Genomic DNA, 22,945 nt, shown 5'->3' on the forward strand with positions numbered 1-22,945 from the left:
TGAGCTGTACGACGTGTGTTACCGCTGACTGGCATTAGCTTTTTAGTGGTTCACCATCTATTATTCCCTGCTAATGGCTCCATGCATACCTCCTTGCTGATACGCAACCAGTATTCATACACATCTCGAGCACATGACGTGCAGTAAATTTTCATTATGAGGAAACACTTGAAAAGCGCAGCACTAATGATAAGAAAAAAATGTAATTACTGCATTAATCATAGAAAGTATGACACAAAGATATTAAGCTGTGGATGTAGGTGCAGTTATAACGTATAGCATTCGTGGGTCTCATACAAACTGCTTTGAATATAATCAGATATTCACGTTTTCCTCAAATCAATTTTTTTTCTTTCGAGCATTCACTTTGAACCATTTCGCTGCTCACTGGATGAACTGAGAGCACACAAAGAAAATCAGCATGTTATTGTGTATGTGTGGATTAACTTTGCACTGTGTGCATGTTTGAGCGGGATGCATTTGGGGCCTCTGCTTGTCTTTTGTGTTCCTGCCCAGGATTGAGCCTGACAGCTACATACAATATCCTGTTACAGAACACAACTGCACAAGGAAAGAAGACGAAGCATCAAATGCTTCGGTTCAACAGTCCTCCCGTAACGCGCAAACCCTTCGCAGTCATCCAGCTTATGCCACGCAAAACTCTAATTAGTCAATGGGCTGATCTCATTAGTCAAATGCTTTTGTTGCAGGTGTCCAGTCCGAGTTGAGAAGATTGCCAGAGGCATAAGGTTAGAGAGGTGGGCTTAGGAAACCAATATAAACGACTTAATGGCTTATATGCAGCCATGCTTACACGCTGAAAGTAATCAGAGGTATTGCATTGCCACAGTTACTAAACAGACATCTAATTGATAAATTGCAATGATGAGCATTCAAATTTAGCGAACGAGAGCGAACGTCTCTTACAGAAGGTACGACGCCACGTGCAAATGAGCAACTGTTTCTTTATTTGCCAATCGTACAACATAAGACAGAAGAGAAGGGGCTCGCCTCTATTCTGTAGTCAGAAGAGGTCAGCACACTCGCCGTGCAGTGCTGAAGTGTTACATTTACCCCAGAGTAGATTTCCGGGTTCATAGTGTGTGTGTCATCACACTGAGGAACAGGCAGATTCAAACACAAGTACTTATGGAGATATCCCTCATGGGATGCCTTCTCACGGCTGGATATGGTATGTCCACTGCGCCAGAACAAGGGGTGTTTAAAATTCAGTGATTAGCGCAGTGTCCAGTTAATTTTAACAGGGTTTGCCTTGGGACTAATCAGGAATTAAGAGTCGGCATCTACTTTTAATCGCTTTCTTTACGCATTCATGGGGGATACTGTCAGGATAGAAAAAGGCAATTGTCTGCGGTCTCCCGATTATCCCCTGCAAAAGCCCATAATCTGGCTGAAAGTACTTAAAGAGTCAAGCAGCAAAATAAACAACATTGATTATCATCCCACTGTTCTTTTTTTTTTTTTTTTTTTTCTCCCCAAACTGGACCCTGCAGAGAGGGAGGGAGTTTAAGGCTAAGGTTGCGCCTTCCCCCATCAGCGCCATCTGCTTGGGCAAATGTTAAGGCAGGGTAAATACCCCCTGAGTCCTCTGTTCAAACCAGATTATCAGCTATTCTAAGGAGACGGACGAGCATCTTATCATCTCCCAATCTCTTTTACAAAAGCAAATCAAGAATTCTGTACGAGGATTACCAGGATTAAGGAGGACACAGACGTGGCTCTCCTTGGACAATGTCTTAAGTTGATGCCTTTCAGTCTGGCCACCTTCAGCTTGCAAACATGCAACGTCTGCATCCTGTCGTGGCATCGTCCCTATCGCGCGTTTATTTGCTTAAGATAAAACATCACATCCAGGAATGATTATTCTTATCGTTAACATGTTGCCACACAATACATCCAGAACAGGTCAACAGTATTCAAATCCATTCATTTTTGACCCGTTGGAAACTGAAGTCATTAGACCAACAGCTCAGTCACACTTCAGAAAAGAGCCTCTGCTTTACACAACATTGACAGGATCACATAGTGTTGAACAATGACCCACAGTGGGACGTGGCTAGGTTTGAAAACTGCATTTATTAGCCACAGCAGCATGATAGATTGCTGGAGTTTTTCCACTGTATGCTTCAAAGAGGGTAAAATGAGGGACGAATTTCAACGCAAACAACCTCAGTGTGGCTGCAGATGTCTGCTGAATGCAGATGCACCACCAGTGACCTGGGAGCTCAAAAAACAAACAAACAAAAAAAAACTTAGCTAAATTCAATTTTGCCCTCTCTTTACTTGTCTTTGTGTTCAGGGAGGATTAGTGTTAAATCTAGATGGGCAAAACTAAGGTCGAAACCATGTGATTAGTTGAAAGAGGGTGGGGTGAGGGTGACGGGGAGGGCGGGTGTCTCCTAAAGAATGCTTGTAAAGCTCACTTATCCCTGCTGTAATAACTGGAGTAACACACATTCAACAAAACAATCAAGCACTGACAAAAGCACATGCCAAAGCACCAGCAACTACATCTGCAAACATTCTGTCATGAAGACGTTATTAATCCTACGCCACAGATCACCGTAGATTTCTCTACCTGAGATATTTTAAGGAACGCAGAGACAACACTGTCTTGCAGGGCACACCGACAAACCATATGCTCCTTGCACACGATCAGCAACTACTGCTTTAGATCACACTTTTAACAAGGAACAAACAATTGTACAAGCAATCGATGTTCCTCAGATCCCCGCTCCACAGTCACACCTCGTTTAATCAACAGAATTGTTTTCAATGAAAACAATCTCCGGGCTGTAGAGCTACTCAGTGTCTCAGAAAGAACCACTCGGCGGGCTTCCACACTGATTTGATTGTTGCACACACAAAGGTAGCTAGACCACCGCAGCTATGGGGGATGATTGAATTATTCAGTTTGGCAGAGATTTGGCAGCAATTGTGTGGAGTGTTGCCTTGAGTGGAGTGCAGCAGAAAGACAGCATCTTCTTGTTTCCTGCACCACTGCACAGCACATGCATAAATAGCCCCTGTTTAAACAGTCAGCATCGCTTCAGGACAACTTCACATCATACCCCTGAACATGCTTGCTGCTTGGCTAATTGACCTACACCTCCCCATAGACGGTCTTAACATTAAATGCCTCAAATTCAAGCATTTGTCATATTTACATATATATATATATATATATATATATATATATTAAAAAAAAAGAAGCTCATTTTTTAGTAGGAGTCTAAAACCGCCAAATACAAGTTCAGTGTTTGAGGCACCTTTATGTATTTAATATCACCACTAAAAACATACAGATGTGTTAACATTTTTATGAGGGTACGAGTCGCTGCCAAAATCACCATTCTCAAATTTGCAACTCATAAAAAGGGGAAGAGAAACGAATCCGTACGGACTTTCCATCGCTGATTTCAAACAAGTCTAGAGAAGTAAAATACCCACAGTGGTGCTCATATTACTCAGTGCACGTTGCATTTGAAAAGTTAGCTGAGACAGCACCTTCAGCGCTCGTTTAGTTCAAACAATCTGTAATCTCGACTTGCTATTCTATACTGCCTGAAGTGGATGACGTTGATCTCAGCATAGAACGTGAGTGACGTGTAAAATCAATGTAAAGTGAAGAGGGAAAAAAAATGGTTTTGCCATATTGATAGCTCCTTTGCAACATTATCCACATGAATAAGGAATATGTTCTAGCTTTGTGTTACATTTATCAGAGGGACATAACAGATAACAGGGTGAGGTACTGATTGCACTGATTGAATTCTCAAGGTTGTGGGAAGTCACTGGAGCAGCCATGTCCACTTTTTTTTTTTTTTTTTTTTCCAGAATGGTGAACTTTATAGGCGGTTCTTGATCCATCTTACAGCTTATTATATGTAATTGATAATAAACATGTACGCTTGATAACTGCAGTGCATCCATAGGTTGCAAATGCTGCATGTAGCAAGCTTTACTGAAGATGTGTAGGCATACTATGAATGGTAAAATAAAGAAACTGGAAAAAAATAAATAAAAAAATACAATTAATGAACACCATATGGATAGCCTCAACCCCCACAGCAAAATGAATTGCTACGCGTGTCTGTGCGAGCCCTTGTGTGTGGGTCTATATATTTCTCCATCTGCAGACATATCATTGCATTATATGTAATCAAACTTACTACATATGACTAGCTTCCTGGCCTGTTAGTTGAAATTGAATACTGCGTTCTCATAAATCATGAATCAATCTGTCAGCAAAGAAACTCTGGAAACACTTCCCTCAGTGACATACTGTAATACAACCACGGGACAACCTTTAAAAGTCATTTTATAGACGATAAAAATCGCAGGGAATGCACTTAATGTGCGCTGACCAAGATCACAAGCGCACGCTGAGACCCGTAACAACTGCGCATTTCTGTGGGAACAGAGGAGCAACAATGAAACAGTCCAAAGACATACCGAAGACATTTTCTGTTATAAACCGGACTCCTGCTTTGACTAAATCTTTTTCCTTTCCTCCCAGCCCTCCTCTCTCATCTTTGCACTGCGAAGCAGAAGAAAAATCCATTTATCGCCTACTCTATCTTCATGCACAAATGTTAAGACTCATTAATGCTGTGGCTTTGTTGGAGTTTTTTATTTATTTATTTATTTATGGCTCATTTGAAAACATTTCATTTCCTAATTATGCATAACATGAAAAATCAAACCATAATTTATCTAGCTCAAAGAGATACAACTACCTTATGATCTACTCCAGATCTCTGTTTTTAAGTAAGAACGAGGCATTTAGCAGGTTTACATTTGTCTATTATTAGAAAGCTGACATTTATGCACTCTCTATACGAGAATGCTCTACTTGAGCGTGCACCATTTTCTCAAATCACCAAGGACACTTTCCCCGAGGGAACTGATTAGCTCTCTCTCAGTTTTAAAATATGAAGTAACTTTGATAAGCAATTAAACATTTTCTGTTGTCTCTACTCTGGCTTTGTTTTATGCCTTTCAAGTCTGTATTTTTGGATCAAATCCACAAAAACACTGAATAACACAATGTTAGAGCGACGGTTATTGTACCTTCTAGCATCAATCTTCCTTTCAGATGTGTAACACCCTGTGTTTGTGCACTACTGTACATCATAATAGCAGGGTTATCGTTATCAAATGATCATTATCAGCTCTCATGGAGGAGAAAAAAAAGAAAAAAAGAAAAGTTGTGTTGTTCCAAAAAAAGCTTCCGTTATGCTGTTTTCTGTCTGTGCACTTCAAAGGATGTGCTCCCACCAAATTTCCATAACTTTTTATCTGTAATCTTTTCCTAATGAGCAATGTACATCTACACCATTTCTTCATTTATTTCTCCCAGTCAAGTGCTATATTGTTGCAAAATGTAGAAGAAAAGGAGGTATGGGCAGTTTTTCTATGGCTGAAATGAGCCAATTAATGGTGTCCAAACCAACACAGCCACACACACTTCTGCAGGCCACAGCCTGTTTGACCCATACTATATACTCCTGGCTATCTGTATATGAGAAAAACAAATTATTATTCTACAACATGTGTTTTTGCCTCATTTTAGTCTCACTGTTCTCACCAAGTGCAGAAAACTGAGCGGACTGAGTGATGCAGACTAATGTTGAAAGCTCAAAACAATGAATAAGAAGAGTCGTCAAAATATGCAATACAATGCAAAAGACTTTAATAAATTTCAGAAGCGCACACATACATAAACAAAACATTTACAGTTTTCTCCACACTTGGCAAATCAAAGTCAATTACAAAGATCATGTAAGGTGCATATTGTACTTCACATTGAATAAAAGTGAGGTTGTCTGTCTCTCTTACAAGGACAAAAGCTCTCCCCCATGTATGAGTTTTTTTTTTTTCTTTTCCCCAAAGATCAGGCAAATCTAATCATTACACAGTGCTAGGATGCTATGTATATTTCATACTGTGGCTCCTACGCAGTATTGAATACATTTGATACCATAATTACATGAATATACCTCCTTCAATAATAACAACCTGTCTCACAAAGAGGCGACACACATAAAATTAAAAGCTTTAAAATAGACATAGTCTGTGGAACCATGGCATATTAAGACTGGAGCAAAATCAAAAAGGCTTCTGGCCGGCGCAGTAATTTCATTTAAGTATACACAGTCTCTCACAAAAGAGGGGAAACAGCCCTGGTCCAGTCCATCAGTACATTTCCAACTGACTACACAGGCTATGTCCATTTTAATGACTCTAATTCTATGGTTATATGTATGTACTGTAGGTGCCTTTTAGGCCTTACCTATCAAAGCAGTCAGTAGCTTACCAATTAACAGGACTATTGAACAACGACGCTGCTAACCCATCAAGCCAGTTACTGGTGTATACTGTAGAAATTATTCTAGTCAGGACATACTGTACCATAATGATTCTATTGGTGTAGAAATAGCAGAGACAAAATGATGCTCTGAACAAAAGGCCTACGAAGTAGTAAGTGCACCATAGTGGAATTTCTGTCAAATGCTCACTTATTGCTGTTTTCAAACTGGAGCCTGGATTACCTTTTCATTTTGGTGTTCCGTGTTTTTATCATCAGAAAATTTCTTTTGTCAGTGTAAATAAGTGCGCAAAGTCAAGTCATTTTTGCTTAAGCCCACCAAGTCATATTAAAGACTGTCTGAGGATTATTACTATTTTTTTTTTTTTTTTTTTTTTTTACCATCTGGAGTCGTTTTAATATGGATCTCACAGGTTAAATCACTTCCGACTTAGGAATTGAAAGCGACACACAAAAGGTTAGGCTTAGTGCTCTTCAAATCTGCCCTACATAAACAGCTTTTGATTATAACCCCAGGAGTTAGTCCCTTGTGATTGTGGCTTAGCTCAAAGTATTAAACTTGTCCTACCATTCCTCCCAGTCTAATAACAGCATGGTGATCAGTAGCACAGTTGTAAAGCTGTACAAATGTGGTCGTATTGTGGGGGCCATGCATATTTCTGTAACATTAGCCACACTCTTCACTAACAATGCTATCAGTGGCATCAAAAAGTGGGACAGAAAGAGGCGAAAGTAGACAGAAAAAGGTACACTGTGATGTGGGCTCAATACTAATGTAAGCCTACGGGGTTGTAGACCTTGCAGCATAAATACATTAGAAGTCATTAGTTCCATGAGCAAGCCCAGATAGAGCAACGTCAAATTATACAAAAGTCAGAAAGTAAGAAAATAAATTGGCCACCAGGCAGTTTTGAAAACAAGGCAAAGAAATGGAATCAATAAATATAAACACCATCAACTCTGTGATAGATATACATACATACATATAAACATACTTTACAGATCTACTGACTGTATTTGACACCTATTTTACAGAGTGGGTGCTGGAGTGGGACATTTTTCGAGGAGGGTTCAGGGCATACAGTATCATCCTCACTGACACAGGTAAGTAATAGCATAGGACTCAAAGCATTTCAAACTTCCAACAGATTCACAGGAGGAGCTTTGTCAAGTTTCAGGCAGGCAACATGAAGCGTCTCTCTTTTTCTGAGATTTTTTTCCCCCCTCCAAGTTCATCTTTTCTCTCGATTGTATGAAGAGGTGGGGTTTGAGGCTGTAGAGACAGTAAAGTACTTGTTTCACCTCTTCAGTTCTCGCCTTCCTTCTTTCCTCCCTCTGCCCTCTCTCTCTCTCTCTCTCTTTTCTCTCTTTTTCTCTCTTTAGGTAGTGGGAGCTAGAGATTGATTTTAATCCTGTGGGAGCGAGCTGTACCTGTGCCACAGAGTGTGCCATAGTGTGGTGGTTTCAGTGCCGTCTCCTGAAATATAGAGAGACAGACAGATATAGGGAGATTGTAGTTACAATATCATCGAGCTCTGAGCAGCCTAAGCTGTAGCCTTATCAGTGTGAGGCTACGCTGAACACTGAATAAAAAAATCTCTGAAGAGAGTGTAGAAAGATAAATAAAAAAAAAAAAAAAAGCATTCTTCAAGGCACGGCTGGCAATCAAGTCATTATCTTGTCAGGTTTCCTTGAAGAATGCTACAGGTGTCATAAGTTTGTGCATTTTTCCTGTACTTATCAGAGCATGCAATCTTATCCAATTATCACTCCCGATTTGTCTTTTTGTCTCCCACCACACTAGTGCAGCACTCTTCATTTCCCCTCAAAAAGCCATTTGGATCAATTTAGGCCCACTCTTTCTTTCGGACCCTTGCCAGTGGGTCCTCTGATATGTACAGAATATGACATTTTGCTGTTCCTCAGGAAGTTAGCAACACATCTGCCAGTGTCTGAATCAGAAAGAAGCTGACCTAACAGTGCTCACATTAGCAAGGCACAGTGATTACAGATGCAATGATGCAACAGAAATAAAATTAAAAAAAAAAAGACAAACAAAACCAAAAAGAACTAAAACAACACAATGAGAATAGAATAAAAAAGATCAAATCATAATCAGTTGCTAGGATTTAATACTAGCATCAGACTTGATTAACAACCCTAGTTAGCCTTTTAACATCATGGCTTCTACCCCTGGCTATGCACCCACTATGAGTCAGCACAAGCGCTTTATCATCAGACCATGGGTGGCTAGTGTGAAAGGCCCATTCCTTCACCCACACAAATAAATGACAATATGCAAAAATTTTGTTCACAGCTGCCCTCGTTATCCAACGCAATCACATTATGATCTTTTTTTATGAAGATAATACCTTAAATTGCCTTTTAAATAAGGAAAAACAACACTTATGGTCTAAAGGTTATTTAATTGAACTATAATGCATGCATACGTGATACTACAAAGCCACTAACAGCAGTTTCTCCAATACTAAGTCATAGGAGGTTAGTTTTGTTAAGCAGTGACCCTTTGTGCTCCGTGGCCCCAGAATTATGGGCCAAACAAAAGAATGTATTAGCCTTTTTACTCCTTGCATATTCATGGTGATGTCTGAGATCACTCAAGCAGGGTGATCCTCGTTTGATCTGCCTCCGCTAAAGCATATACTCTCACAAGAGCTCCTCATCACTGGAGGCACACTGACCTCTAATATCATGGGGGTAGGGGTTAAAAGAAAATGATGAGATGCGTAAAAACTGAGGATAGAAGGGAGGAGAGGGAGGAGGTTTGCATTTGCAAGTACAGCTCTCGCTGTATAATGAAGCCATATGGTGGCACAAATCTGTAGTCTCTGAAGTATTTTTACAAGCTTTACTCTTTATCGGCTACATCTGTAAAGTCCCCTGAAAACATTTTGGTGACCTTCAACCATAATCATCTCTTCTTGTTATTCCATGGGTAGGTTTTTTGTCTTTGTTTTATTTTCAGCTGCCTTACTCGTGTGGGAGGGTGCGGGGCAGCGAGAGATCACTGTAAAGGCACTAAAGCACTGTCTGTCACTTTGATGAATCAAAAAGGAAAACACGACAACCTGCCTATGATCTTTGCTTTTGGACTTCTGGTATTAGGTCCAGGCTCAAGAGAGACCGAATAGCTGGCAGTGACAGACCGAATGTAGCTTTTGTTTTAACAGGAACACTTGAAAATGATCGCTACAAATTCTAGAGTGCTCAAATATTCTCTTGTCACCTCCTCTGATAAAAGCAACAACACTTTTTTTTTTTTTTTTTTTTTAAGAAGTGCTGTTTATAAGTGTTTTTCCTTAGACTTTGAAAATAGACTTTCTTTAAAGAAGCATAAAGATGAAATCAAGCAGAGAGGAGATTATAAACGAATCTCAACAAACAGGACTGCTGGTCAACTATTGTCATCACCACGTCAGATCCTGAGAACGTGACTCACCCAATGGATAGTACGTGGCATCACTGATAATCTTTAAGGATGGCTGCCTTTTTTCTCCTTTCTTATCAGCCTCATTCGAAACCTAATTACAGTGATTTTAATCATACTGTATTATGAGTGATTAACCCTTTAGTGCATTTAATTAACCTTTGCAGCCACCAACTCTCATCAGGCAGAGCTTCATGCTACTTTTTTTTTTCCACGACACAGGCTTTAAATAAGCACACTTAAAACTTGTGGGAAATCTAATGTCTAAAGTGGGAGGCATCACTTGTCAATTGCTCAAGGGGACAGAAAATTTTGGTGTATTATCAGCTTAACATCACTGAAGATATGGTTGGTGAGTAGAACCAATGACGGCAATTTTCTTTCTTGATAATATTCAAATGCTGAGAGTGTGTATGACCGTGTTAATCCTGACCTCTCTCAGAGCAAAGACCAACTGTACCTAGAAAATAATCAGATACACACATAGCCTCTGATATAGCGAAACATATGATTTGGGAGGATGTTTGCTAATCATGTATTCATTGATTTTAAATTATTCGCACAAAAATACTCCACTCTGATCAGCAGCATAAGTGAAAATCAATTTAAATCCTTGATACATGAAATTCATGACAGATAATAATTCAGAATTGTAGAACACAGACTGAATATTTCTGCATATTTCAGAGCAGACGCCACCAGTAAGAGGGGAAAATCACTCTGACAACTCGTCAGAGTGTCGTATAAACACATTATGAATTAAATCTTTGGTACCAAGGGCATGTAGTAGGCTTATGTATAATGTACTATGGCAGAGCATAGCTTTTAACCAGGGTTTCAAATAAAAGGTGGATGAAGGGAATGACTATCAACCCTGTGTGGGTGTCTTCATAAATTATCCGAAGCACAATACTTCATGGGATCAACAGTCATTTACCAAAACTATGCCACGGGGAATTTTAACGCTTGCTCGATGTCACACAGAAGCGTATTGGGAGCAAAAAAAGCCAGAAATGAGCCAAAGATCTGAAAACTGTCTGCAATATGAGGCTAGACGCAAACAAAAGCAAGCACCTCATCAAACAAAATCAATTATTGATGCAATATCATGAAACTGACCCAGAATTGGATGAATGGCAGTTGTGATAATTATGATCAAAACAGTAACACAAATGAAAGCCACTGAAACCAAGCAACAACCAAAAGCCCCCAAAAATCGTAAAAGAAACAAAATAAAAATAAATAAAAAAATAAAAAAATAAATTAAAAGGAATTTGTTGCAAAAGCCAGCAAAATCAACAGGATGTTTGACACTGGGTGAAAACTATGGCAACACACATCTCGCTATGAGTAAATTAATCAGCCTTGATTCATTCCACTGTGCTGGTGATAGCAGATTAAATATCAACATGTATGTACTCTGTCATGCACTAGTGATACAATGATTGCGTTCTTCTGTCCTCTCTAACACAAACTACAACAGATCACAGATGCAATCTCTTGTTGTGATGTCATTGCATCCTCTCGTATGTGAGCTAATTTGAAGAATGTAAAGGATGTGTATCTACGTATGTCGTTTATTACAATAATTGGGGTCATTAAAGTGGAGCATTTATGGGCTAAATGCAACGTCGGCCTGGCAGGCTTTTTTATGGACTACTGCTCCCTTGGTGTTTAAGTATATTGGTCTCAAGACTCTGCATCACCTTGATCCCTGTGACCCCCTCCCCCGCCCAAAGCAGTACTCAGTCTTCCCCACGGCGCTCTGCTCTGGCTGTCAGCACTGAGCAAGGCCACCTCTCCTTACCTCTGATTTACATTTATTTCCCTCGCCAGCTCTTATTTATTGGGGCACTTCGCATTTGGCACATATCTCTTAGGGAATCATAAGCCCTTTGCTGTACCTTGGCATTCAAATGAGCTTCTCTCCCACAAAGCCTCACTGGCACAGTTGAGGCAGCACTTAATATTTTCAGGACAGAAGCCACAAAAAGTGGGATTATTTATCAAGCTGTTTTTACATGTCAAAAGCACTTTTTTTTTGTTTTGTGCTATTACCTGTACACTTTTTGCCAAAATGAATACCTGATCAAGTAAGTAGCCCTTGTCACTCTGACTGCCATATTTACTTATTTTCATGGCTTGTTTGAATGTGTCGATCAAATATATTAGCACACAGCTTCATTCGCCCTTGACCTCAAACGCATCAGTAGAGAGTTCAATCATCGCCGCCTATCCCAGGCTCTTCTAAATCAGGCTACATTGCCACCAACCACTCACGCTGAAGTTTAAAATAGCTAGCCATCATAATTTCACTGCTGCCACTACTCAAGCTTTTGAATATGAAATTAACCTGCACATGTAATTTTGTAAATGATTATGTAATTATGGTTGCTTATGAAGGAGGATGAATACATGAATTAATAACAATCAGTACAGTGAAAGGTTTTGCTGCATTAATTGCGACAAATTATGTTTCCTCTCTGTCATTTTTTCATTTCCTTTTCAAGTCTTAAGTGCAAATGACATTCATGTAGACATGGTCATGTTCTGTGTGGGAAAATCCCCTGGCTCCATGCTGCCACCCTCCCCCTTTCACATCACCTACCATGGGACAGCAAAGGGAGTGTGAGTGGGGACTAGTGTGGGTGGGTTTAAAAAGGAAGTCATGAATTACCTGTCGGGTGGTGATTTGCCCTGCAGTCTTGAATCCCCCCTGACAGCTGCACTCTGAGACACTGTATGGGTCGGAGCTAGTCGATGAGCACTTGGAGAGTGAGTCACAGCCCACCACGAACGTGTTGTCCAAGGGGAGCTCCTGGATCACATGGTGTTTCTTTGGGGCCACTGGGGTCTCTGGTTTGATTTGAAATGTAGGTTGAGGGGACGCGGACTTGTAATGCTTGGCTAAGTCTGGGCTATCGGGTTTGAAGGTGGTGGGCGTGGTGGCCCAGTTGTACTTCCCCATGGTTTGCTCCTCTAGCTCCACAGGGAGATCCAGTGTGCCATTAACATGCTCATGGGTGGGGTCGTCAGGCTTAGATTCATCTATGGTCACAAAGTTCAGGAGGAGGCTCTTGGGGGATCGCTTCTTCCTCTTCTTCTTTTTCTTGATCTGACGGTTCTCTTGGTTGGGTGACACCCACTCGCCACTCTGCTTGCCCTTTTGCACCACTTTGTGTCTGGGTGTCTGCCGGCAGCGCACCAAGGCGGTCACAAATATCACCAATATGACAGTCATGGTCCCTGCTATGATAGCTATGACAACAATCACATATCCGTTGGCTTGAGGTGTTACCTCACTGTCCCCTATGTTACGGTCCAGGGGTGTCTCCATGCTTTTTCGCAGCTGCTCTTGGATAAAAGTAGCATTTGACACAGTGTCATTGACAAACAAGTGAATCAGTGCTATAGCATGTAATGACTCAGGTTGGCCTAGATCTTTGACCTTGACTACAAGCCTATGCAGCCCCTGATCAGCTGCCACTATCTTCTCCTGCAGGGTTATGTTACCCGTTGTTTTGTCGATGGAAAAGAGACCTCGAGGGGAGACCCTAGATGTGATGATGATGCTGCTGATTATACTGTACTGCAGCTCAGCATTCATACCTGTGTCATTGTCAATGGCAAACACTCTGGTGACCACAGCGCCAGGGGTGGTGGTGGTTCGCACTAGGTCATATGAGTAATTGGAGGAGGGGATGACGAACACGGGGCGATTGTCATTTACGTCGACTACATTGATAGTGACCTTCGCATAGGAGGAGCTTGGGGGTTGCCCTCCGTCAACTGCCTTGACCATAAATGTGTAGGAGCTTTGCTGCTCCCTATCAAAGGTGATATTGGGTTTGATCACCCCAGTTTGAGGGTCGATGATGAAATTATCTTTCCCGTTCAAAATGGACAGCGTTATAACAGCATTATCTCCCGCATCTGCGTCCGTCACTGTGATTAAGCCCACAGTTCCGTAGAGAGGCAGGTTCTCAGGCACATAGAAGTTGTACTCAGGGTGTGTGAAAGCTGGGCTGTTGTCATTAAGGTCCTGGACGATTAGCCTGACGGTGACATTGCTCTGTAGGGATGTGGAGCCGTTGTCCCTCGCTATGACAGTGAATGAGTACCTCTCCTGCTTCTCTCTGTCCAGTCGTTTGCCAACAGAGAGGATTCCTGACCGTCTGTCTATGTTAAACCCATCAGGTGCATCAGGGCCAAGAGTATAAATAATCTCAGCATTATGTCCGCTGTCTGCGTCAGTGGCACTGATTTTTATTAACTGTGTAGAGGGGTCATTGTTCTCCGGTATGGAAAGTTGGATTTCCGGCTGGGGGAAGATGGGTGCATTGTCGTTCTCATCCTTGATTTTAATTAAAACCATAGCTGAAGTGTTCAAAGGAGGCGTCCCCCTATCCGAGGCCACTATCTTAATTGCATATTCTCGAGTCGTCTCATAATCTAGGGGGGCGGCTGTCTCTAGTAAGAACTGATCATCAAAGACAGGCTTCAACCGGAAAGGAACATCATGGTCAGTGTAGCAAGCTACTTTGCCATAAAGATCTGCATCCTTGTCAGTAACAGTAATTAGGGCTATTTTGGTGTTGAGGGGCGCATTCTCAGACAGCAGAACAGTCCCATTAACCAGGTTGATAATGTAGCGAGTGTCTATGGAGGGAACATTGTCATTAACGTCTGTTACATTAACAATCACTGTTGCTCTGGAAGGGGTGGAGCTGCCGTCGCTGGCCAGGACGATGAGTTTATGAACAGGAGTTACTTCCCTGTCCAGTGGCTGCTTCACAGTGATCATTCCTGTAGAGCTGTCAATGGCAAAGTGACGTTTGGTCGAGGCAGAGATCTGGTTGCTGAAGGCAAAGTGGATCTGTGCGTTGGATCCCAGGTCGGCGTCCGTGGCGTGAAGCTGAGCAACCGATGTCCCCATGGGGGCGTTCTCTGGCACGGTGACCTCCAGCTCACTGTCCTTGAAGATGGGACGATTGTCATTGACATCAGAGATGGTGACTTGCAGAATGGCAGTGCTGGACTTGGGAGGGTTGCCACCATCTTCCACCTTTATCTTCATGACGAAGGTGTCCTTCTGCTCGCGATCCAGGTTCTGCTGAACGATAAGCTGTGGCCACTTGTCACCTTCGGGAGTCTCAATGATGTCTAAGCCAAACTCGCTGACACTCTGCAAAGAGAAAACATATTTCCAGTTAGTTTGAATCCTTTTTCTCCAAAAACTTATGATTATTACATAAACTATGAAAGAGTTGTTTTTCCTCATATACCCAGAGTCTCAGGAGAGAGAGTTTCATAAATTGGGCAAATAGAAAAGCCCTCTCTTTATAAACAGACTTGACAGACATATTAATTTCATAAGTAGGAATATCACATTTTCACCTAGGTAATAACAAAGAAAGGTGCAGTGATATGGCACTAGATTATGTGGTCTTGGTCATGTTTTTGTTCTTAGAGTGTAGATTTTTCAGTTGTCTTAGAAAGCCAAACAGCCTGTCGAGATATTTCCTCAGGCTACTCAGGTTCATTTGTAGTCTTTCTTGGGATCAGGCTTTTAGGCAGTGATGAATGTCAAGAGCAAATTAAACAGCCCGGTACATTCTTAAACAAGGCAGCTGGTTCTTGGCTCTGCTCAGCTCATCTCAGTTGGGTACCCGTAAATCAAAAGCACTTTCAAACATGCTAATCATCAGCTTGTTTCAAAGTTTCAGTCACTTCTTACATACACTGCACAATACACGCCCTAAAAAGACTGCAAATTCCAGTTAAGTGATCCTTTTTATAAATGTGACTAATAAGTGTATATTGTTCATATTGTATATTGCATGTACAACTACAGCTTGAGGGGATTCATTTGGCTCCTCATCAGTTTTCTTCTGCCTTCACTAAAATAAGATTTCACTCCACCGTCCTATCTTGTGACAAGTTAGAATAGAGCCAGCAGCCTCGTAATGTGTCGACGACATTACAGGAGAGAGAGACAGCTGGAAAAGGAGACACACCAATAAGCTCCCATTTATATACACTACAAGACCAGATCACCACAGATTAAGAGGAGGAGAGTGAAAAATCCTGCCTATTAGAGTGTTTTTTGCTCAAGAAGGGCTAAGTCTAGGCAAAAGTAAAGCCGGAGGAAAATGAAAACAAATGCATAAGTAATCCCCACGAGAAACCAGAGGAACTGGCACTGGCTGTTACGAGTAATTGCCTTCCACCCCCAAAAAACTAGCACTAATATTTACAGTGTCAGATGCAGTATGGTATGGATCCGCACACGTTTTCAAATTATAAGAGAGAGGAAGGAAATTAAGGAAGAGGGAGAGACAGATAGAGAGGGAGAGAGAGAGAGAGAGAGAGAAAGAGGGAGACAAGTGGCAGAAAAGGAGAGAAGGAGAGAGTAGGGGGAGGAAAAAAAGAAGATCAAGCCCATGAATGAGCTGCATGCACATTATGAAACAAAGAAGCCCTTTGAAGCTCTTTCAGTCAGAAGCAGTTTCATGGTAAAACAAGAAAAAGCATCCTACTTAAAGAGATAAGCTTCATGCTGCACATAATGTTGGAAAAGATTACTCTGTCTAGGCACAGCTATCAAATGAGATTAAGATATATACATTCTCCCCCTTCAAGGGAGGAACATTTCAACCAAATTGTGAGCACAAGAGTCCTCAGTAGGTTTCAGAATCTAGACCCGTTCTTGTGCCAACGCAGTGTTGTAGTCGAATCAAGAAAACGTGCAGCTGCAGCATGTAAATTATTGTGTACTCTGAAAAATTGCTTGCCGAGGGAATGTTGTCAACATGTCAAGTGATTGACAGAACTACTTAAAACAGCCAACACTGCAGCAATGATCTTTCAGACCTTATTTTGTGATCCTTCTGGCAAGCAGAAGTCATATAGGGGTAAGCAGACATGGCATGTAAAAGTATGTGTGGAAATGTAGAGGAAAAATGCCTTATGGATGAACTGTGCTGAATCTTTATGCACATTGCTGAACTATTTCTGTCATGACTGAAAGGTCCAAGACATTATTCTGGGGGATCTTTTGCTAAGCACTACTCCATCCGCACAGAGCTCCACAATCCTCAGTTGTTTGAATAGTTCACAGATTCCGCACAGTAGCTGAATATCTGCACACTGATATTTGGCAAAGCCTGATGTTAATAGTTGGATGTTGAGTTAGGGATGTGTCAAAGGGAATGCTGCACGATGATTTATGAGCTAGCATTTCCTCTATGCTTTTGTCTTGGTTTCACACAATTTTACAACTGACAAGACAACGCTCAGCGCATTTCAATAAGTTGAAGAGAGCTATCTCTCAGGCTGTGCATCCTCCTGAATGCAAAATGAGTCTGGTGGATTGTGATAAGATCTAGGGCAGGCTAAGAAAAGGCCAAATACTAGCATGAATCACTCACTGGAGAACCTAAGGCTGAGTGAGAAGGACAAAGTTCTCTAAACAGCTAAATGTGCAAATAATACCATGCCTCACTCCTCCATCACACATATACTGTACAGGTAAACGTCTTCTTGAACTATGATGACTCACCATTCATTCCCACATTACAGGGTCACAGGTACCCTCAGTCATCAGAGAGGGAACAGGGTACTATATATGTGGAAAGAGTACGGTACAAAATCTAATCAGAGCTTGCTAATTTAAATGAAAATGACTGAGGGACACTGACAGAAGCAGAGGTGGCTGATGATGAGGGATGGATGACTGTGAACCCCGTCCGGCAGACAGTGCCTCAGATTATCAGTGGATGCATCTTTCAGTCAAGTTGATGACCTTATTAAAACTCAGAGGAGACTGAGATTGGGCTGTGAATATGTCAGGAGGACTATAGTTACAGTGATGCCCATGGATAGGGCTAACTGGGGAGGGCTATTCATCACAAGCTATAGCACCTCTTTATAATGCTGATAGAAACTCACTCTCTCTGTCTCTCTCTCTCTCTCATTCCTCCCACATTTTTTCTCTCCATCCCTCATTCCCCTTTGCCCCTGGCCATGATCTCATGCATATAATTAAGACAAAAGAAGCTGGGAATTGTTTGTCGTTTTTTTTTTTTTTTTGTCAACCACTAGAAGAGGATAATGTGTCAAAATCGGATGCTAATGAAAACTGGAAATGCTTGACAGGGAGCTCTCTACCCAGAAATCCTATTCACTGCCTATAGGCAGCATGCAATGCATTAATCAAATTTCTCTTGCTACTTGGGAATGGATCTTGAATAAATTTTGCATCCTCAAAATGCAAAGTTAGAATCAGTTTAGGGAGCAAAATTATTCAAGCTCAGACTTGAAGTACCAGCAAAAAGACCACTCCATCCACTCAAGAATTTTAGGTATATTTCAGATAGACACGTAGCAACCAAGTTGATTGCAAAATACCAGAGGAAAAACCTCGGAAGGTGGTAAAAGGTTAAGTTCAACAGTCCTCCAGATTGCCCAACCAAAATGCAGACATCCACTTCATCATGTAGTTTATCAGTGAGGAATAGCCCAGCCAGCAGCAGAACATTGATCTACACGAAATGACTTGGACAAGACGCCCACTTCAAATGTGTCTGAAGATGCTCACACAGATGCATTTTGGATTAATGTAGTGTGTGAGGCTGCAAACTCATACATCACTGGAATAAGAAAGGTTGCCAGTATTTGTGAACAATGAAGATCCAAAGCGAAACCATCAATGGACTCTCCTTTAGTCCTACGCATGTTTCCGTGTTAGCCTCTGAGTGTTATCCTGTGAATATGTAACATGATCAGATCTGCTTTCACAGGAGATCATCCTCCACCCATGCATGTGATTGCTTTCTCTGACCTTGACCATTTCTTAGGACGCCTTCTCTGCAGTTCAGGTGACGTAACACGCCACTGCACAACACTGATGGCAGAATTTCACTCAAACTGTAATTGCCAGCCATTATGTGTGGTGCAGGAGCACTGTGTAGGATGAAATTACCTGTTGTCCCCCTAAGTGTTAGAAAAGGACAAAGTTGTAAGAAAAAAAGAAAAGGCTACCATGTTTCTTTTATTTGTTCTGTATGTTGACAACTCAGGCATGGCTACATGTGGAGTGGCAGACCATTGAGTGTGGCTCACTGTGCTACACAATGGTAGCAATTTCAGCACCGTGCCCCGTACAACACAAGAAAACTGGGCAAACTATCATTCTGAGGGAGCTTCTGAGACAAATCTCACAGGACCATACAAAGATAGTCTAAGGGTGGCTTAGCAGCCAAGAGCTATTCTAGGAAATGCTTGCACATTCCCTCCCCACTAAACCCCTTGGCTTTCTACTGCACCTCGGAAATAAAAGATACCAAAGGTTGAAAATGTTGCTGGCTCTTTTAATGCTTCTCGCTGTTTTACTCGTATGGAACCTGGAACACAAGGAAATTAATCTCGAGTACAATGAGAATATAATGAGAAGAAGTGAATCAGGGATGCATTGCCAAGGATGCTCTAAGAGGAATTTCCTGCAAAAGATAATACAACCACAGCCTAGGCAAGGATTTTAGAAAGCTTTATATTGTGAAAAGGGCAAAGAAAATGATTGCAGATGATCACCATAATGAGCAGAACATTTGGCTGGTGATTTTCCAGGCATGAACAATTCAGGACATTGCGCTGGAGAGGCCTTGGCAGTGGGGAGACTCTTTAAAAATGCAAATTGGTATTCAAGGCAGACACGGACAGCAACGATTCTGTTCATTCCAACTCAATGTTAACGTCATCCGAGAAGCCAAGATGGACTTGTCATTTCTGTCTTGCACCGTGCTCTCAATTCCAGTAACCTTTCTTTCTTTATTTTGTTTAGGATTTCCTCCAGAGTGCTTGCATCTCCCTCTTTAATTACAGTTCATTTGTAAGGGCTCATGTCATCTCCAATATTCGTCTATCCACAAAGCGTAGAGTGTTGTGTAGACTATAAACGAAGACTGTATGATATTATCCTACATATCTGGATTTAGGGCCGACTCCATTAGGCAACAGAGAATATTGCACTGCAGTTTAATAGTGAATCAATTAGATGATGAAGAAAAGCTTCTCCCTGTTCTGCATGAGGCACCTATTAGCATAATACAGTGCATTTCTTCTCACTTGCTTTAATCTACTATGTTCAGCACATGTAACCTGTTGCTGGAAATTGGACATGCAGTATACGCTGTGTCTGCACTTTCTACTGCGTGTTCTCCGATATTACTGCACATGGTGAAAACTTGCCCTTCTTTACGGCGTTCTTCATAATGAAATAAAGCATATGAAAATATTAATGGCTGGTATAAAACACTGTAGGCTTCATGACATATTCCACTTTATGAAAAAAAAAGTAGGTCATATTTTCAAAGCAGAGTCAAAATTAATTTCCTATATGGGTGTACTACAGCACTATAGCACGAGAGCAGGTTCACAGACGAGGCTTTAATGCAGAATCTAGACCAAATTACATGAAAAACACATGGGGGGGAAAAACTGGCAAATGAAAATAACGTAAGGCCTCAGTGATTAAAAACCGTTAACTATTCAGACCTGATGTAGACAGGTGGGATGCTGCAGGCATAGCAATGTGCTGGAGCTTCATCAATAATATGTGCACTGACTAAAATTCTGCTTGCGTTGCAGACATCCATTGGTTTAGTTATGTTTGATACAATTGTAATTGATTGGCAGATAGCTACAACAGCCTTTGGTTTGTTTTGTATTGTTCTGTACGTGGATTCCCACAAAGCCTATTTATTCTTTAAAGCTATTTATTCTATTAAGTCCATAAGAAAAAAGACGAGGCTTGTTCCAGTATCACAAAAGGCTTCAGGCGCATATCTTTCACGATCAAAATCTTTCACTCATTCACTATTCAACTCAATTAATTTGTACAAGATGGCTTTTAGTTTAGACATGGGATTGCAGACGTAGAGTAATAGCCTCTTATCAACTTCAGTTTCAGTGGAGTGAGTCTTTAGGAATCTCTACTTAGAAATTCAGCTTCAGATATTTGGATGTTTCTAGTTATTTATTATTTAATGACAGCTGACAAAAACAGGGATATATGGGAGTTATTATTGGCATGTAGTCAGAGACAGCAGCAGGCCTGATGTTAGATAAACCACATCAACATTCATTAAGGAACTAAATGGACATTCAGAGATGGGCTGACAAAAGTGTTTTGTCAGAGTGATTTAGAAAAATGCGTTTTTATGTATTTTTATAGGGCTTATCTATTGAAAAGTCGCTGCTAATGACAAACCACTCCACTTTGAACAAGAGCTCCAACACTGTGGTTCCAACCACACACTTTTACAGTGGTGATTGTGAATGTTCCTCCAAGTAGTTGCAGTTTTCTTGTATGAGAGCACTGAAAACAGTAGTTTTTCCAATGAACTTGCTACCTTATTAAAGGCACTGTAGAGAGGCACTTGGGAAATGGCCTGAATAAAATTAATTGTATTAAAATCAAGACAAGTGAGGCTACTATTAAAAAATAAGAAAAGTACCTAAGCATTTCATTTGATACATGATAGAGATGAAACAGGAGTGATCCTCACCTTGACCAGTTCATAATGTTGGATCCCATTGATCCCTACATCAGGGTCAAATGCTGAGGGCACCGGGTATCGGGTGTTGATTGCCGTGTTCTCCGGGATGGAGATGTTTATTACAGTGGACTGGAAGAGAGGGGCGTTGTCATTCACGTCCTCGATCAGGAAGCGGATCTTGACCAGTCGGAAGATCTCGTCAGGCAGCACGGCCACCTCGATCTCATAGTAGCAACGTTTCTCAGCGAAGACCCCTGAGCACAGCTTCTCCCGGTCAATTCTGTGATTGGTGGTAAAGATCTCCCCCGTGTTGGCCTCCACTCTCACCAAAGGCACGTCACCTGTCTTATACACAGGCTTGAACTGCAGCGGCGAGGAAAGCCTGATGTTGGGGTCTAGGTTGAGGTCCAGGTCCTTCCGCAGGTTGCCGATGCGGACGTTCTCTGGCTGCTCCTCCTTCACCGTATAGTCCCTCTCCTGGGCCCAGCATAGCAAGACCACACCGGTGAGCAAGACCACCAGCACATGAGCCTGACTTGCTAAGTCCATACTCAAGGGTGGATGGGAGCCTCACTTTTACAGCAGCAATTCTGTCACAAGAGAGAGGAGAGACAGAGAGAGAAGAGAAAAAAAAAGAAGAAGAGAGAAAGACAGAACACACAATGTCAGTGCACAGAATTACATGGCATTCAAGTTCTGCTGTAATTAGTACTACTTTCCCTCACGGAGAGTTTTCAACTTGACCTATTCATCCTAACTAGTTATGAGCCCACATCATTCCCATGTCTTTGAGAGCAAATTAACGTCAGTTTTACACAATTAACCTTTGATGACATCCACTGAGCAAGCAGACACGTAAAGGTTAGTAGTTCGCGTATTCCATCACTCCATTTCATCGCTGTAATGAACCATTTCATATTTTTATTGAGAGGTATGAAAGCAGTTGGGTTCACTGTTAAGACTAAATAGTTTGCTTTCAAGACTTGTTCACAAACTACGGTGCATGGAGGGGGGGGTAAGACTGGGAGGTAGAGAAAAACTGTTTTCATATCTGAGTCAGTGTGAGTCAATATGGTGCGGTGGTGTCTTCATCAACTGCACCTCGCATCCAGACTTCAACTGATTTGGAGGCAGCTTAACTGAGCCCTGAGCATTGGTGCTTGAGCACACACAGTCAGACACACACTTGCAGTCGTGCCGCTTGACAGCAACTATTAATGGAGAGCCTCATTTGCTCTGAATGTAAACAATTGAGCTCTCAAATATTTCATGAACGCCCATGTGTGTAAACATACGCAGTATGATAAGAGTACTGTTTAGAGAAGCCGCGGTGGAAGGAGACAACAATGCGAAATTATTTATTGTGAAAGCCGTCATCACTCAAATGAGTGGAATTCAATCATAACTTCATTACATCCTGACGAATGTGTTTTCTCCAACATCAAATTTAAACAGCACCCAGTTCCGTTGTTTGTGCTGAACGATGCCTATGGTAACTGAAAATGTAGTGCAGATGGGTTTACCATCACTGAACATTATTCATTAATAAGTTGCGTTGGGTGCCAATTCATTTGATGCTGTTGTTCT

At 41.4% G+C, this 22,945-nt stretch overlaps 1 protein-coding gene across 2 annotated transcripts in view; it reads right to left on the reverse strand.

Annotated features, from left to right (window-relative positions):
- The window catches only part of pcdh11 (protocadherin 11), a 122,181-nt gene that overhangs the window by 93,802 nt on the left and 5,434 nt on the right, over positions 1 to 22,945 (reverse strand). Inside the window, exons 2-4 of one of the 2 annotated variants that reach the window (XM_023416721.2) lie at positions 21,368 to 21,948; positions 12,478 to 14,985; positions 5,695 to 7,829 (exon numbers count right to left, since the gene is read on the reverse strand). In XM_023416721.2, the coding sequence (XP_023272489.1) occupies positions 7,746 to 7,829; positions 12,478 to 14,985; positions 21,368 to 21,907 (3,132 nt within the window). In that variant the 5' untranslated portion in view covers positions 21,908 to 21,948 and the 3' untranslated portion in view covers positions 5,695 to 7,745. Of the gene's footprint in view, positions 1 to 5,694; positions 7,830 to 12,477; positions 14,986 to 21,367; positions 21,949 to 22,945 lie in introns of those variants that run through there. The other variant, XM_023416719.2, reaches the window with a different exon arrangement.

Source organism: Seriola lalandi, unplaced genomic scaffold (assembly GCF_002814215.2).
Source record: "Seriola lalandi dorsalis isolate HSWRI2012SDOR001 ecotype SW California unplaced genomic scaffold, Sedor1 jcf7180002054569, whole genome shotgun sequence".
In the NCBI taxonomy this organism is placed as follows: Eukaryota; Metazoa; Chordata; class Actinopteri; order Carangiformes; family Carangidae; genus Seriola; species Seriola lalandi.